The 15861-nt window shown below is 42.6% G+C and overlaps 1 protein-coding gene across 1 annotated transcript in view; it reads left to right on the plus strand.

The window, feature by feature from the left end:
* SSR1 (signal sequence receptor subunit 1) overlaps nucleotides 1-15861 on the plus strand; it is a 175442-nt gene that overhangs the window by 23415 nt on the left and 136166 nt on the right. The window contains exon 2 of the mRNA XM_086965019.1: nucleotides 8434-8552. Within this exon, the coding sequence (XP_086821145.1) occupies nucleotides 8434-8552 (119 nt within the window). The remainder of the gene's footprint in view (nucleotides 1-8433; nucleotides 8553-15861) is intronic.

Below are 15861 nucleotides of genomic sequence, written 5' to 3' on the forward strand. Positions count from 1 at the left end.
CTTCACTGTCTTGGCCCCTCCACTCTTCCTCTGTTTCCGTCTCTCTCTCTCTCTCTCTCCTGGCCATTCACTGTCTTGGCCTCTCCACTCTTCCTCTATTTCTGGTTTACTCTCTCCTGCCCCTTCACTGTCTTGGCCTCACCACTCTTCCTCTATTTCCGTCTCACTCTCTCCTGCCCCTTCACTGTCTTGCTTCTGTTTATTGTACTTGCACAAATCTAATATCTTGGTCTATTCCTTTTCAATAATCAGGCATTTTTACTTATTAGGTGTTTGTTTTTGATGGGTTTATTTATAGGCACTTTCTATCTATCTATTGATCGCCCTATCTATCGCCCTCACTCACTCTAACTCTACTCTATCTATCTATCACCCTCACTCTTATCTATCTATCGCCCTCACTCTTATCTATCTATCGCCCTCACTCTTATCTATCTATCGCCCTCACTCTGTCACTCACTCACTCTATCGCCCTCACTCTGTCACTCTATCTATCGCCCTCACTCAGCACCACCACTCAGGGGCACCACAGCATCAATCTGTGCAACCATTCAACAACAACTGGTTCAAATATGTTCTCTCAATGTCTCAAACTTTATTACAAATGTCTCAAAAAGATGTTAATATTTCACTTCTGTTCTTGGATTTTCGTCACAATAAAATACACCTAACACAATCTTCAAGTTATTTACAAAAGTTTAAGCTATTGCTATTCTAAATTACAATAACTTTTATTTAAGTATTAATTATTTAAAAAAATTAAAAGCCATTGTTATTTGTAATAGCAATACATCTAAGTCACGTGAATACAACACACATATTGCATTACAAATGCTATAGGTGTCACATGTGCGAAGTTATAACTATTGGCGTTGTAAATGACAAAGCTATTAATTTAGCTATTTTCAAAACCAACACAAATTTAAGAAAATCCCATTTACAATACCAATAGCTCAAAATATCCTAATGCGAGATCTATTGCATTGCAAATGCTTGTTTATTTTTAACTTGTATAAATCATTAGTAAAAAGTTAACAAAGTAGTACCACCATGGTATTACCTACAAATTTCAGCGCTACTTAAATTTTGTTCTTTTAAAATACGCAGTTCTTCCTAAACTGCTATCAAAATAAATAGAAATATTATAAATATATTTCTTGAGTTCGTTACCTATTAACACTTCAATGAAGTAGTAATAGGTAGGGAGCAGCAATACAATCTACTACTTACCTAGATCGAAGACCCTAACCCAGAACGCAGCGAAACGCAAACAAAATATGCTGAAAAAGATGTGGCTGCCTTTTACCTTTTTTGTAAATGCAACTATTAGCCAATCACATACTCCCTTATCCTGCAAATGTACCTCATTATACCAAGTACTTACTGCAGCACACTATACAGCTAAGTATTTTAGAGATTATGTTTAAAACTTAAAATTACTTTAACTATTCGGACATACTACCCAAAATTACCGCTTCCACCAAATAATATTTTCCTACCACATTACATCTACATCCATTAAACTTTCACACTGCGTCTGTAGTGGTGGAGTGTGGTAATTGAAACTGTCACTCCACTGTACGCTAATCCACTGTACACCACTTTACTTCAGCCCATTCTACTCCATTACACTGTACACTATTACTCCACGCCACTCCGTTTTATGACACTCCAGTGTATGCCAATACTTTGTACGCTGTTCAACTCTACACTATTCCACTATACTCGACTATTCTGTAACACTGCACTCTACACTATTCAACTATGCCACTCCACTGTACCCTATTTCAGTGTACACTGCACTCTACACTATTCCTTTGTACGCTACTCCGCTATACACAGTTCTACTGTCTGACAATCCACTTTATGCTATTACTGTACTTAAATCAATTCTGCGACACTACTCTATGCCACTCTGCGCCAATCCACTTGACTGTACTCTATGCTATTACACTGTATGACACGCCTTTCTATGCCACTCTACGCTATTCCACTATATGCCACTCCACTAACACTCAAAGGTATTTTACTCTACACCACTCCACAACACTCTGTGCTATTCCACTGTACGCCACTACAGTCTACCCAACTACAGAAGTAGCTAATCTACTATACATCACTACACTGTACCTCATTTCTCCCTTTGTATTTCCACTCCACTCCACTCCCATTGTACACGGTTCCTCTGTATGGCATTCCACTCTTCCAATGTACACCACTACAGAGTAACTCATCCACTCTATGCCGGTCCACTCTGCGACACTCTACTCACACTCTAGTATGCGCCTCTGCACTGTACACCATTCCATTGTACGCTAATCCAATGTATGCTACTCAATTGTACGACACTCCAGTCTACACCCTTCCACTGTATGCTACAACACTACGCCAGTACACTCCTACACTGTACTCCAATCGACTACACAACTCCACTTTGCTCCACTGTACCAGCCTACACTCCGCTTTGCTATTCGACTCTAAGCAAACCATCTGTATGCCACACCACTGCTCTGTACACCTCTACACTGTACTCCAATCCACTCTACACAACTCCACTTTGCAGAACTCCAGGTCCAGCACTCCACTCTGCTATTCCTAACTATGCCACTTCAGTGTATGCACTCTACTCTCCTACTCCATCTACGCTATTCCGCTGTACACAACTGGACTCATAGTACTACTCTACGCTAGTCCCCTTTGTGCTGCTCCAGTCTATGCCACTCTATGCTTTTCCAGTCTAAGCTGTCGTACTATATACAATTTGACTGTACCTCACTGCACTCTTTGCCACCGCGATGTACGCCACTCCTCTCCATGCTGTTCCACTCTAACAAACTCCACCTACGCAATTATTCTGTATGTCAATCGAGTCCACAATTTCGCTCTGTGCCCCTCCGCTCTGTTTCGCTCTGTGCCCCAGTCCCCTGTATGTCACTCCACTGTACCACATTCCACTTATCACACTTTACAACACTCTCCTCAACTCTTCTGTACCACGCTCCACTCAATGACTGAACTCTAAGATTCCCCCCAAAAATGTATTTTAAAAAAAAACTGTTGAAATTCAGTGAGGGGGAAAAAAGCAAAGGTTAAACCTTTTTTATTACAGTGCGTAAAACTTTATTTATGCTTTCTTTGCAGGCTAAACTTAAAATAGAATAGAAGTGGCATTTATAGAGCGCATGGCTACCCATGGGCATCCCAGTGCTAGAAAGTAAAGGAAGCTTCTGAAACTTATCTCGGAAAGAGCCAGGTTTTCAGCAGCTTACGAAAAGGCCATATGGTTGGTTTCTTTCCGCAGCTGAAGGGGAAAAGAATTCCAGAGCTTGGCAGCGTTATAGGAGAAAAGCCGACCTCCGCTTCTGGCTCTTTTGATCCTTGGTACAAAGGCCAGGTGCAGTTCATCCGATTGTAAAGGCCTATTGGCTTGATAGGGTTTGACTAAAGGGGAGATAATCTTAGGTCCATTCCCTCCAAGCAATTGTTGAGTGATACAAAGAGCTTTAAAATGGACTCTCTCCCGAATGGGCACCCAGTGTAGAGCTTTCATGGCAGGCTTGGCTGACTGTCAGTAGGGAATTCCCATAAGGGTTCTTGCCGCGCAGTTCTGAATAATTTGGAGTTTAGAAAGTACTGCCTCTGGGGCACCCAGGTAAAGTGCATTGCTGAAGTCCAAGCGTGATAAAATAAGCGCTTGGACTGCAAGTTTCCCGGTTTGAAATGGAAGTACTTTACGTAGCATTCTAAGCATGCTAAAGCAGGTGGCGATTACCTTTCTGGCTCAGACTTTAAGAGTAAGGTCTGAGTCCAGCCAGAACCCCAAACTCTTTATATTTGATTTGGGAATGGGTGCTGGTGCCATTGCAGTCGGCCACATCTCAATTGGTCTAAATAGTGACTGGTTACCAAGGAGCATGAGCTCTGTCTTATCTCCGTTCAGCTTCAGATAGGAATAGTTCATCCATTTAGCTACTTCTTCGAGACAAGTACAGAGGCGGGATGTGGATGGATCAGGATGGTGAAGTGAAACCACTAGTTGAGTAGCATCCGCGTATGTTACGATTTTCACTCCATAGGGCTGTGTGATCTCTGCCAGTGGGGCCATGTAGGTACAAAAGGGGGTGGTGATGGACGGAGCATCTGAACCAATCAAACCCTCACACCCAATCAAGAGATCTGGGTTTAATCCATCACCGTTCTTTAGCCCACTCTGCCACCCCAGTTCAGACATGGCTATATGCAAAACCAGTCCGACCCTGTGCCTCATGGGAACTGCCAAGCCATGCCTTCCCTGGACCAGAAACAAGCTTGGGGCCATGTAGGCATTAAAAAGCGTTGGGCTTAAAGAAGAGCCTTGTGGAACTCCACATAAAAGGGGCCAAGGCTTAGAAGTAGTTTCACCCTCAAATACCTGGAAGGATAGCCCCTCCAGGAATGACCTCAGCCAAGTTAAGGCTAGTCCAGACACACCCAAACTTCTAAGACGGTCAATCAAGATATGGTGATTCACCGTATCGAAGGCCGAGCTCAGATCCAAAAGGATCACAGCAGAGGATCCTCATGAATCGAGATTTTTTCTCGATTCTTCCAAGACAGCTAAGAGAGCTGTCTGTGCCTTGACCGGGACGGAATCCTGTTTGGGTTGGGTGGAGGAGATGGTGGGTTCTAGATAGGCAGAGAGTGTAATATTTACATATTTCTCTAGGATTTTGCTGATTCCCGGGAGGAGGGAAATCGTACGATAGTTAGCCAAGCAGTCAGAGTCTAAGGTAGATTTCTTCAAAAGAGCCCCGACCATAGCTTTTTTCCAGGAAAGGGGGGGGGGGGGGGGGGGACTATTCCAGATAAATGGAAGAATTAACCAAGTCTAAAATGACCGGGCCAACTGTCTGTTACTTGTTTGAGAATCCTAAGTGGAGCAGGGTCACTAGGTGATCCGCTTTTTACTCTGCTGGCAGTCGCTAACAGACAATTCTAGTCCATTGTAGGAAAGGATTCTAGGCACAATTCCTTGTCCTCTGTATAGGGCTTATCATAATAGATGAGATTGGGGTCTTCAGTGGAAGAGAAGGATCCATAGATATCCTTAATTTTGTTGTGAAATAATTCCACCATTTCATTGCAGCGTAGATCTGCGATAGCAGGGAGGTCGGGGAGAGAGGGAACATTCATTAATTTCTTGACAGTTTGGAAAGTTTCACGAGAGGAGTTAGCGGAAGAGGTTATGATCTGCTCATAATAGAGAGCTTCGGTGTTTCTGATTTCAGTTTTATACGTTTTGATGGCATTCTTGTATTCCTGCTTCTTGTCTGGGGAAAAATTCCTTCTCCAGCCTCTGTCTTTTTACAAATTTGTTTCAGTTCTCGGAGCTTTGAAGTGTACCAAGCCGCTTTATTAGGTCCTTTATGCAGCTTGATTATTGTTTTGGGAAGGACTGAATCCAGTGAGTTATTAATCCAGTTGCCAAATTTCTCATTTGCTACTATCGGATCAGAGTCGGGAGCGGGCCTAGATCTCTCGAGTTGATATCCAAGTGTCTAGAGGGAGTTTTGACCAGCATCGGGACTTAGTTTGTACTAGTCTGGTTGGGGGGAGTGGCTTGGGTAGGAGTCCAGGAGAAGGGGATGAGGAAGTGATCTGCCCAAGGAATAGGTATTGGGTCTTGGCAGGATTGCTCCTTCAGACCTGAAAAAATAGGGTCTAGGAGGTGTCCTTTTAGGTGTGTTGCTGACAGTACTTTTTGAGTAAGCTGTAAGGCGGCTAGATCTGAAATCAATTCGGTTGCATTTTTAGAGGTTACATCGTCGAAATGAATATTATAATCTCCAAGAATGGTAATGTTAGCAGTGTAACTTGCTAGTTTGGAGACAGTGTCTGTGAGTTCCAGAATTGGCCTATAGATCCTGGGGGGCGACAGATCAGGAATCCTGAGAGAGTTAACGTAGGTGTGAATCCTATTGAGAAATGAAGGTTTTCGCAGTTTGAGAGAGGGCTCCCCAGGATTCTACAAATGAGGTGATTCTTTAAAATGATGGCAATTCCACCCCCTTTGCCATTAGTTTGATCTAGCCTCTGTATTATGTAACCGGGAGGAAGAGCTTGAACTATGTCCGGATCAGCGGTTGTGTTTAGCCAGGTTTCCGTAAGGAACCAGGCTTTCCTCCATGAGAGGCAGGGATACTTCCTCAGCATGTTTTGGTAGGGAACGACAATTTAATAAAAATAACTTAAACTTGGTATGGTACAGCTAAATATGAGTTGGTAGGACTAGGGTTCTGAAGTAAATAAAACAATGCTTCCATCTATAGTTCCAACAGTCCGGGGCGATAGTGAAGCCAAGCGGGATCTGGGGTTGAGTTCAGATGTTAGAGTTGGTTTGTGCTATACTGGAATTTTCCTAATGGGAAACAGCCAGGGGTTCTGGCCCCTGGTCCCGGATGGGCGCAGACGGGCTTGCCTTTGGGGCTTAATATAGCCCTGGTGAGCTCAGCGACAAGAGCCCTGACTTGCAAGATGGCGGCCAAATTATGCTGGCAAAAAGTTCCCCCTCTAGTCTCACACAGTGCAAGTGAGCAGTTCGTGCAACAGTGCAATTTAAGAAGCGGGTAACTAATTTTAAAATTCAATTTACAAGCTTCATAGAACAATTTTTTTAAATTCAATTTTGCGGTCTTGCTACTCCGAAAACGCTGTTCTCGTGCCAGTAACGACTCAAGCAGCTTCTTTCACAAAATACAGACTTAATTTCTTCAGTTTTAGTTATGCCCCAAATGTATAACTTCTGCACCTCCATGAAATATTTTTTTTTTTGTAGAGTTTTATATAGCGCGAACTAGACCCGCAGGTATCTGAGCGATTTACATGAGCACTAGTTTTGTTACAGGCGGATACATTCATTTTTGTTAATCACGGGGAGATTAAGTGATTTGCCCAGAATCAGAGAATGTTGAGCGTCCCTGTTAAAGTACACCAATTTAAATATCTAAAATCATGCTTATATTTTCTTGAATTTATGCAACACCTCCAAATTAGAACAGGCGCACCTCCATGCACATTGTAATCAGCTCGGTATCTACTCTGCATCATTTCTAAGGGAAAGCTTCCATAGTTGCCTTGCTATAATTAGCTGGAAAGAGATAGAAGAACTTGTCTCAACCACCCAGAAGAGAATATAAAAGTGCCTCTTGAGACTGGTGAGCCTGCATCGTTGCTGACCGTTTCATGCCTATGTGATTCTTTTACTCATGTCCTATCAACCCCAGACTAAGTAGCACATAGCCATACAGAGCTATAAAAACATTTGAGGCTGTATCAATTTCCTGCAGGTGCTAGAATATCTAGTTTTTTTGTGTGTATATCTTGACAGTAAGCTTTCTAAAAGAGGCATGTCTTTTTGTCTAAAGTAAAGCAGTAATCTGGTATGGATGCTTACTGTATTTTTTTTTCTAGCCATCCTGCAGTCACCCTTGAAGACTCTTCTTCAACCGCCCCCTACCCAACACACTTCTCCAAGAGACCCAAGTGCCTAAAGGGGGTCTCTTAGCTATCCAGAGTGTAGTACTCCATTATTGTGACCTTCAGACACCAATGATAAATGGCAGCATCTGCACAAGGCTCTACACTGTAACCCCTGGTTTCCCCAGAGAACTACTCAATAAACCAAATGAGGTGACTAGAAATATTTGAATTGCCTTCACCAGTAATTGGAAGTAACCATCAAGATGTATTTTGCCCAGAACATGCCCAAAATGGTTTTGTGTTGCAATTCTTAAGGTTTGTTTCCTCTGTACCGTGGGCTTCACGTAAGTTGTCTATATACATTCAACAAAATAAAACGCATTCCTAATGGCTTTTGGCTTTGAAACTCATTGACCAATCGTTGCTGTTTATAGAGTTAACATTCATATTCTGATGTTGGGTATCTTTGTGCTGATTCTGGGAAACATTACTTGTATGTTGGAAAGTTGCATTTTCCATTCACATTTCCAAAACGAGTTTCTGGCAGTTGAGAGTACAGAAATCTGGAACTGAATGTCCCCAGTGTTTATACGCAGTGTGGATGGATCTGCCTGGTACCTGTGAGGTGATAATGGAGGCAAGGATACAGGGCACACTGCATGGCGTACCATGTTTCTAGTTGGTACTGGCCACAGTCCTTATCCAAATGCTCTGCCAGCATTCCCTGCTCACAAGCTATCCAACCTTCTCTTATATTCATTTGATTACAAGTACTGCAATATGCTTTTTTTGTTTTTTTTTGCTAAAGAATACCATCTATCTCACTTGTTTAGGTCCGTAAACACAAAATCTCCACACTCCTAACACAATTAAGCATTCTATGTATTGCTCACCAAATAATTAGTAGATATTAGTATGTTGAAGTAGTGAGACTATAATGTATTTATTTATGATTTTTTTGTTTTTTAACTCTAGGTCCAAGTTTCTTAGTTGCAGCACAAGATGCTACAGAGGACGAAGAAGCAGTTGAAGATTCTGTTGTTGAAGATGAGGATGATGAAGCTGAAGTGGAAGAAGACGATTCTACAGACTTGGTAAAATAGATTTTAATTTAATTTAATTTGCCAAGGATTAACCTTAACTTTTTTCTTTTTAGTAGTTCATAAGACCATTGGGAACAGGGTTAGCCTAGTCTTTTTCACTAGTCTGCTACAATTCGAGAAAAATACATCCCATGTCACATTAGTTGGACTCTTTGTAATAGATACTGATACCATTCATATTAATGGCTTAATCTTACAGCAAGGAACATTGAACATTGAATATTTAATACTTTTGCTCCAAAATAAACATTTCAATAAAATGTACTTGCAACTGTTCCATAGATCTGTTAGTGTGGTTGCAAGCAATCTGTTTCTCTCCACCTTTTTTTTTTTTTTTTTCTCCCGCTAGCCGGGCAGCAGAATTTTCATGTTGCAACGCGTATGATCTGTTTATCCATACACCAAAATCCAAATTTAGTTTGAAGGCTGCACTGTTTAGTTACGGACTACAACAGTTTGACAAACTATACTTATAGAACATATGGCAGGATCTTTGCTTTGTAGAATAATTTCATTATAGTGATCAAAATCCTATGTCCAAATTGTTCATGTCAATTTTGTCTCTGGAACATATCACAGGTGTTTTAAGACTACCAACAGTTTAGCTGCTAATTAAGAATGAAAAGAAGTTGTACCACAACCTTGGATCCATGACATTAGCAGTTGACTCTGGATTTATTGTAATTAAAAGCGAACATGCCTTTCTGTGGATATCAAGGTACCTAGAAATAAATGTAAGGTTCTGTTCCACACTGATCCCTGAAATTTGAATATAATGATGGATTCAACTCAGATCTGTGACTAGGGGTGAGTGAAAGTTTCAGCACTACGTTCATCTCCTTGTGTTTGCTTTGTTCGCCCTAAGTTGTAAGTGTATGCCCAGATGTTGGCACCTTGCTTACTTTGCCACTGGATTCAAGCTAGCCCAGCTGATGAGGAGTGTTACCCCAAAACCTGTCTCAGGATACTTGTTTCCGGTCCAGGGAAGACTGGCTTGGCAGTTCGGGCTGGACTGATCCCATGAGGAGCAGGGTCAAGACAGATTTGGATATGGCTGGGTCTGGATTTGGGTGGCAAAGTGAGCTAAAGAAAAATGATGGATTCAACCCAGATCTGTGCCTGGGGTTGTGTGTCAGAAAAGTTTCAGTGCTCCGTCCATCATCGCCTTGTGTTTACTGTATCCCAGATAAGGGCATGAAGCTCCTCCCACTTTCTGCCCATCTTCTTAATTCACTCCTGTCACTGTCCTTTGTAAATGGTGGTCTATCATTGGTCAATAGGTTTGATAACTCCTCCTTAGTACTGTCTAGTGTCTTCTTGTAAACTCCCATGAGGACACCCTGTTACATCTGTTGCTACTCAGTAAGCTTTAATTACAGCCTCAGAGCACTATCTTGCTGTTGCAGGGAGTAAACGCTCTCCTGCCACGCTTTAAAAAAAATTAATTTAGGATGCGCGGCATGCTGCGCCTTTCTTTTATGAGGCGCCAAACGCGACCACATGCTTTTCTTATTCTGTTTATTATTTGACTTTTATTTTTCAATGGCTGCACTGCGCTTTAGCTTTATACATCTTAAGCTAAAGCTTGGGTGCTGCGATTTGCTTCAAAAGTAAAGATTTCTTTACTTTTAAAACCATTGCGGCACCTGCGCTTTAGCTTACAATGTTTAAAGCTAAAGCGCAGGTGTCGCTATTTATCAAAAGTAAATAAATAAAGCGTGCGGCCACCATTTTTTTCTATTTTTTTTTTTTGTTACAATCGCGGCAGCTGCGCTTTAGCTTTAAACAACTTGAGCTAAAGCGCGGGTGCCGCGATAGCTTTAGAAGTAAAGAAATAGAGAGAAAAAAAAGATTTTTATTTCTTTACTTTTGAAGCAATCGCAGCACCCACGCTTCAGCTTAAAATGTGTAAAGCGAGAGTGCCGCGATGGGTTTGCTACACAAGCTTTTGCAATGTAATGCGTCTCGCATTTGGGAGAGTTTGCGCTATTGGCATTCTCCTAAATCGCCTCTTATGAAGAATTATCAGCCTAGTACTTAGCTATTACAAGCATTTGCAATGCCCTTGCTCTCGCATTTGCGAGAGTGTGAGCTATTGTCATTGTAAATGACCATGCCTATAGTGCAAACTCTCGCAAATGCGAGACTTATTGCATTGCAAACGACATGACCAAGTACTAGGTTGATGATTGTTAATAAGGGGTGATTTAGGAGTTGTATAGGGGAAATAACCCTTGCTTAACAAACCTACCAAACCATGATAATTTAATGTAGGTATTTTAGAATGTGTGCTTCTAACCTATCTGAATTGTGTTCACACTGCCATTTTCAAAAGTGCATTCTTCTTTTGAGGCTCCTACTGAAAAAAAATAGCCACTTATTCGTACTAGATCCTGGCCTCAGACTGAAATCTACACTGTATGCTCGTTTCAGGAGCTTGGTGGAGTTAGTTGTCTGTCTTTCTCTTGGTGTATGTCCCCCCCGCCCCCACACCACACCACACCAAGGGACCTGCTAGTGACCGTAGGCTGACCTTCTGAAGTAGGTTTGTTGATTACTGTTTCTCTCCAACAGATTCCAAGAGATTCCATGGTTATGTACAGTTCTGGATGCAAGAAATTAAAAATAAATTCCTTTGAACAATGCAACTACCTTTTTATGATGGAAACATGTCATTTGACGGCTCCTTCGGCCTCCTGCAAGTCTCTTTGATTCTGAATTCTGTCATTGTGCATTTGCTTAATGTCAGGTTGCATATGAGCCTACTAAACGACTGCCTGGAAGATCAGTAGGACTAGAAAGCAGCATAATGTGATGGCCCAGTACCAACGAAAAATGCTCTACTTGAGTTTATTCCCCGGGGTTGCTGCTGAGGGAACCTGCTGAAAAGTATTCAGTTTAAGATAACCTCTTATTTTCAGATGATGGTAAAGTACTCCTTGGGCTGTTGAGTCATTAAGTGCCTTAGGACACCCCATTGACATTCTCAGTACTGGCCTCACTGAAAAAGAAAATGCTTCTGTTATTTTAATCGGAAGCATTTTTTTTTCTTAAAGATTCAAAATCAGTCACCAAATGATGGAGCAGCTTCCCCCGTGCCCAAAGGTTTTTTCATTTGTGTTTTTCTGTAATGATTATGTGTAGAGTGCACTGATCTCACTGCAAAATAAAGGTTGTAGAAGACTGCCCTAATGGTGCAGTCTGCTCTCACTTTTGATTGGTGCTGGGAGGTTTGAATTTGCCTCCCAAGTACAGATCATCGTAGAGGAGACCGCATTGGAAAGGGGCACAGTCCCCTTTCCAATGCTGTCCTTTCTTAGTGGACCCTACTTGAGGTCTGCTCCACACAAAGGATGATGATTTCTTGTCCGAGCGGCCATGGCCTTGATCATAGGCCAGTATTCCCTCCCTTAAATCCCTCCCTAATTCCCCCCCCCCCCCCCCCCCCCCCCCCCCCACCTCCCAGCCGGTTGGTCTTTAAAACCCTGGTTTTCAGAAATGTGCGGGTGTGATACATTTCTCCGAGTGCTGATGGAGCTAAGGCCCAAAATCCACAATTACCCAAATTGTCAAAAAAGGATTGGTTTTGAGAGTAGAAATTTGATCTGTCTATGTTGCATTTATGGCCCTTTCCTGCAGCAGTTGCTAGGGCTACCCACACAAGTCGGCTACTAGGACTTGAAAAAAATCATACAAATATTGCAAGACCTGCAGGTCCAGTAATCGGAATAATACACTCTACCTAACTGTTATGCCCTTCACCCCTAAACTGGTCGGCAATATCTTATTTCACCGAGCCGGCTTTCTTTTTCCAGTGTCAAATGAGAGCACCTTCAAATATGTGAGTTCGGGATGTCTGCTGTATAAACTGTTTTGTTTAGATTAAATAGACTAAACTTTTTCTTCATGTATAACAAGAATCTAGTCTACATTTTAGGGTAGACATGACCCCCTGACTTGCCTCCTTATTCACTAACGCATTGTCATCAGGCCATGGCAGGAATGTTTCTCAGTTTGTTTTAAAACTCACTTTTAATAAATGTATTACTAAGGCATGGTATCAGCATACTGTTATTTACATAATTTGTTATTTAGGTTTTATTGTTATGGCCACAGTTTACCACTGACATGCAGTTTTACAAATAAAACCGTATAGAGTTAAAATAATGTAGTTTCGAGGGGCTGGCAGCCTGTATGCATACACAAAGGAGCGGGCAGGCGAAGATGTGATCGCATTTTGCTTCACCGGGGTCTAGCCTCTTTGAAGGTGGGCCATTTGTGACTACCACTATTTAGTCATCAGCTGGAGGCGTTTACACCTCCTCCCTTCAACAGTTCTTTGTTCTCTGTTTCTGGGTGTACTTCACACTTCTTAACAGGGAGGCAGCATGTTATCTCTGATGGCAACGGCTGCAGATAGGAAAGCTAACAAAGGTTTGGGCAACAAAGTGGTGACTTTCTAAGTCCTCTTCCTTTTAATAGTTACCGCAACTCCAACCTCCGTAATAAGCCAAGGTTAATGTAATGGTTAATTTGATACCTTGCAGTAGTAACTTTGATGGTTTTAAATGCAAGTTGGCACTTAGCGTGGTGGCTAGCTAAACTCCATGTTAGATAGTAAAAATCCGAAATTACTGTTTTCACAGTGGCAATGACGGTGGTGGTCCAATTGACTTGAGTATGTTGAACTCTAAAAGGAGCATGGTCCTCTTCTTAATATTAAGAGACCGCTCTGGTGGGCTACCAAGTCCTTCCCTTAGAGTAGATTATTCCTATTACAAGCATTGGCATAGCCAATAGGTCTCGCCTTTGGGAACCTTATAACTGTTCTGTTGAAGGCAGGGTAAATAAAGCATTAAACAAAAGCAAAGCATTAAACAAAAGCAAAGCAGGATGCAACATGTGAAGTTCATCATTCAATCAGCAACGCGTTTGAGCTCCAGGACTCAAGTTAGAGCCGCATGGAGGCGAGAGCAAGCTCATTAGTGGCACCAGAGTAATGTACTCTCACCAGTGGATCCATAGCGGTGGATCCCTGGTTGTCACGGGACCCAAGGTATTGAACTTTACAGTTTAGGAGTCTTTTTTTTTCTTTTTTTTTCAGTCATTAAAACTTTATTTGGTGTGTTACAACCATAAAAGTATACACTATACATATTATAAAACTTTTAAAAAACATATAATATGAAACATTTATAAAATTACAGCTCAGTCATTTCCTGGAAGATAGCATGTCTCCTTTTGTTATTAAACAGTATCCTCCAAGGTTGTTAAAATGACAATGAATTAACATGTATAACTGAACCTTCCAAGTGCAATACATACATTAAAATACAATCTCATTTCATAATAGGGGGGGGTTACTAGCACCTATAACTCTGTACGCTGGAGGAACTCCCTAACTCTACTCATGTATTTCCCCAAAGCACAGGCTGTATCCAAATTTGTCATTCCCACTAGAAGGTTTGCAGCTGACCTCTGAGACCAGTCTTTAACTAATCCAGCAGGAGGATGGGGCCACGAACAAATGGGGATCACATAAAAATGAATGGACTCCAAGTCCCATTGCTTCCTTTTGTCATGGGAACCCTGTTACTAAAAGAACAGCACCCTGAAGCAACCCAAAGGAGAAGCAAGGTGTTTTATAAAACCAATGCATCAGGAGGCTGTGGTCACACCATAGATGCTGATATCAGTCTCCGGACCTGTGGATCCTTCTCTAGCACTAACCAGTAAAACAGAGTGAAGTTAACAAGCGGTGTGAGAGGGGCTTGGGAGATGCTATTTTGAATGTGCTGCCATTTGCCACACTGAAGAAGCGCATGTGCGTAAACTGAAGCCAGACCCACGTGCGCCGATGCCGGCACAGGACACTGTCAGTTCACAGCCTGCCAGGGTCCATCAGATTGTGCTTCTGGTGACAACATGTGTTTTTCCTGGCACAATGCTTGGTATTTGCAATCTCCTGGCTGGAGACGCAACCGTCCACAAAGGGCTTTGGAGTTGGCGCCCTGCGTATTTTTTTCATTCTGTAAAACGGCATTATTACAAACACTCAGTTTTGAAACCGGGGACGAATCCAGACGTTTTCTTCCAAGCTAGATCTCTGCAGCATTAGGCCCGCTTCAGCTCACTCAGACATATGGTTTGTGTTAGTCGTGCAACAGAAACAAAAACATTTTAATGGTTGATCCCAGAGTATTTTTAAGTTTTGTGCAACTTTGCTGGGAAGCTATTTAAGTGGCGGTATCCGTTGTTTTTCGGCAGGCTGCCAGCTTCGAGGGCCGTTTCTGAGGAGACCTGGTGGATTTCAGAAATGTGGGAGCGGACCAGTCATATAACCTCTTAAGCGTTGCGCCTATACCAGCGGCCGACGGCACCACTACCTCAGGAGTGCTGCCGTTGGACGTTCCAATTGCACCTGCGCAATGGAACGTTCAGCACTGGAGCTGGACGTTCCAAAGCAGCTAAGGTGATAACATGGTGTCCGCAGAGACTAGATGCGGGAGCTGCTGGTATGCGCCCGCATCTGGGCGCGATAATTGGAAACCTATGCTGCTGCGCGTAACCGCAAGCATTAGGCTGTGGGCGTGCTGTCTTTGTTAAAAAGATGCAAGCAAAGGCCAATAGCCTGGGACAAAACTAAACGCGTACGCATGCACGAGCGTGTGGTGAGATTTCTGAAAACCCTTACATAAAATCAAGCAGCGCATGTGGTCTGCGCTAGGCTCGACCTAAAATAATCACGTTTTTGGCCTGGCAAAGGGCTTTATTCTGCCATGTTAAGTTGGTAGGTTTAAAGCTGCCCTGCCTGCTTGCAGTGGCAAGCCATTCTCACCTTGTTGCAGTAGAGATGGCCCAGTGAAGTGCTGCAGTCCACTAGTGACATTTAACTTACCAGCCCTGGCTGCCTCTGATACTATATATTAGAGATTTATATGCAAGTTAAATAAGTCAATTGGGTATTAGCCAGTTGTAAGCCTACTTTGGGGTCAGAACTCATTCTCTGAGCCTAGACAGCAAGGCGCAGTGCACTACAGATTCGAAAAACCTGCAGCATCAGTCCAAATCCTCCGAGGGGTGATCATACAAAAGGAGGTCCTTTCCAACATATAGTCACGGCTCCTCTGCCCCACTGCTTTAAAGCTGTGCGTAGTAGAAACATAAAATGATAACTTTGCTTTATCATTTTATGCTTTGTGCTGCTCGGCGGGCGGGTGGACAGGGCTGCTCTGCTCTCAAAGCAGGGTGGGGAGGAGTGGGTTGCCCACTCCCAAATGCGCAATGACTATTTAGTTGT

This window comes from Lissotriton vulgaris, chromosome 4_1 (assembly GCF_964263255.1).
Source record: "Lissotriton vulgaris chromosome 4_1, aLisVul1.2, whole genome shotgun sequence".
NCBI lineage: Eukaryota > Metazoa > Chordata > Amphibia > Caudata > Salamandridae > Lissotriton > Lissotriton vulgaris.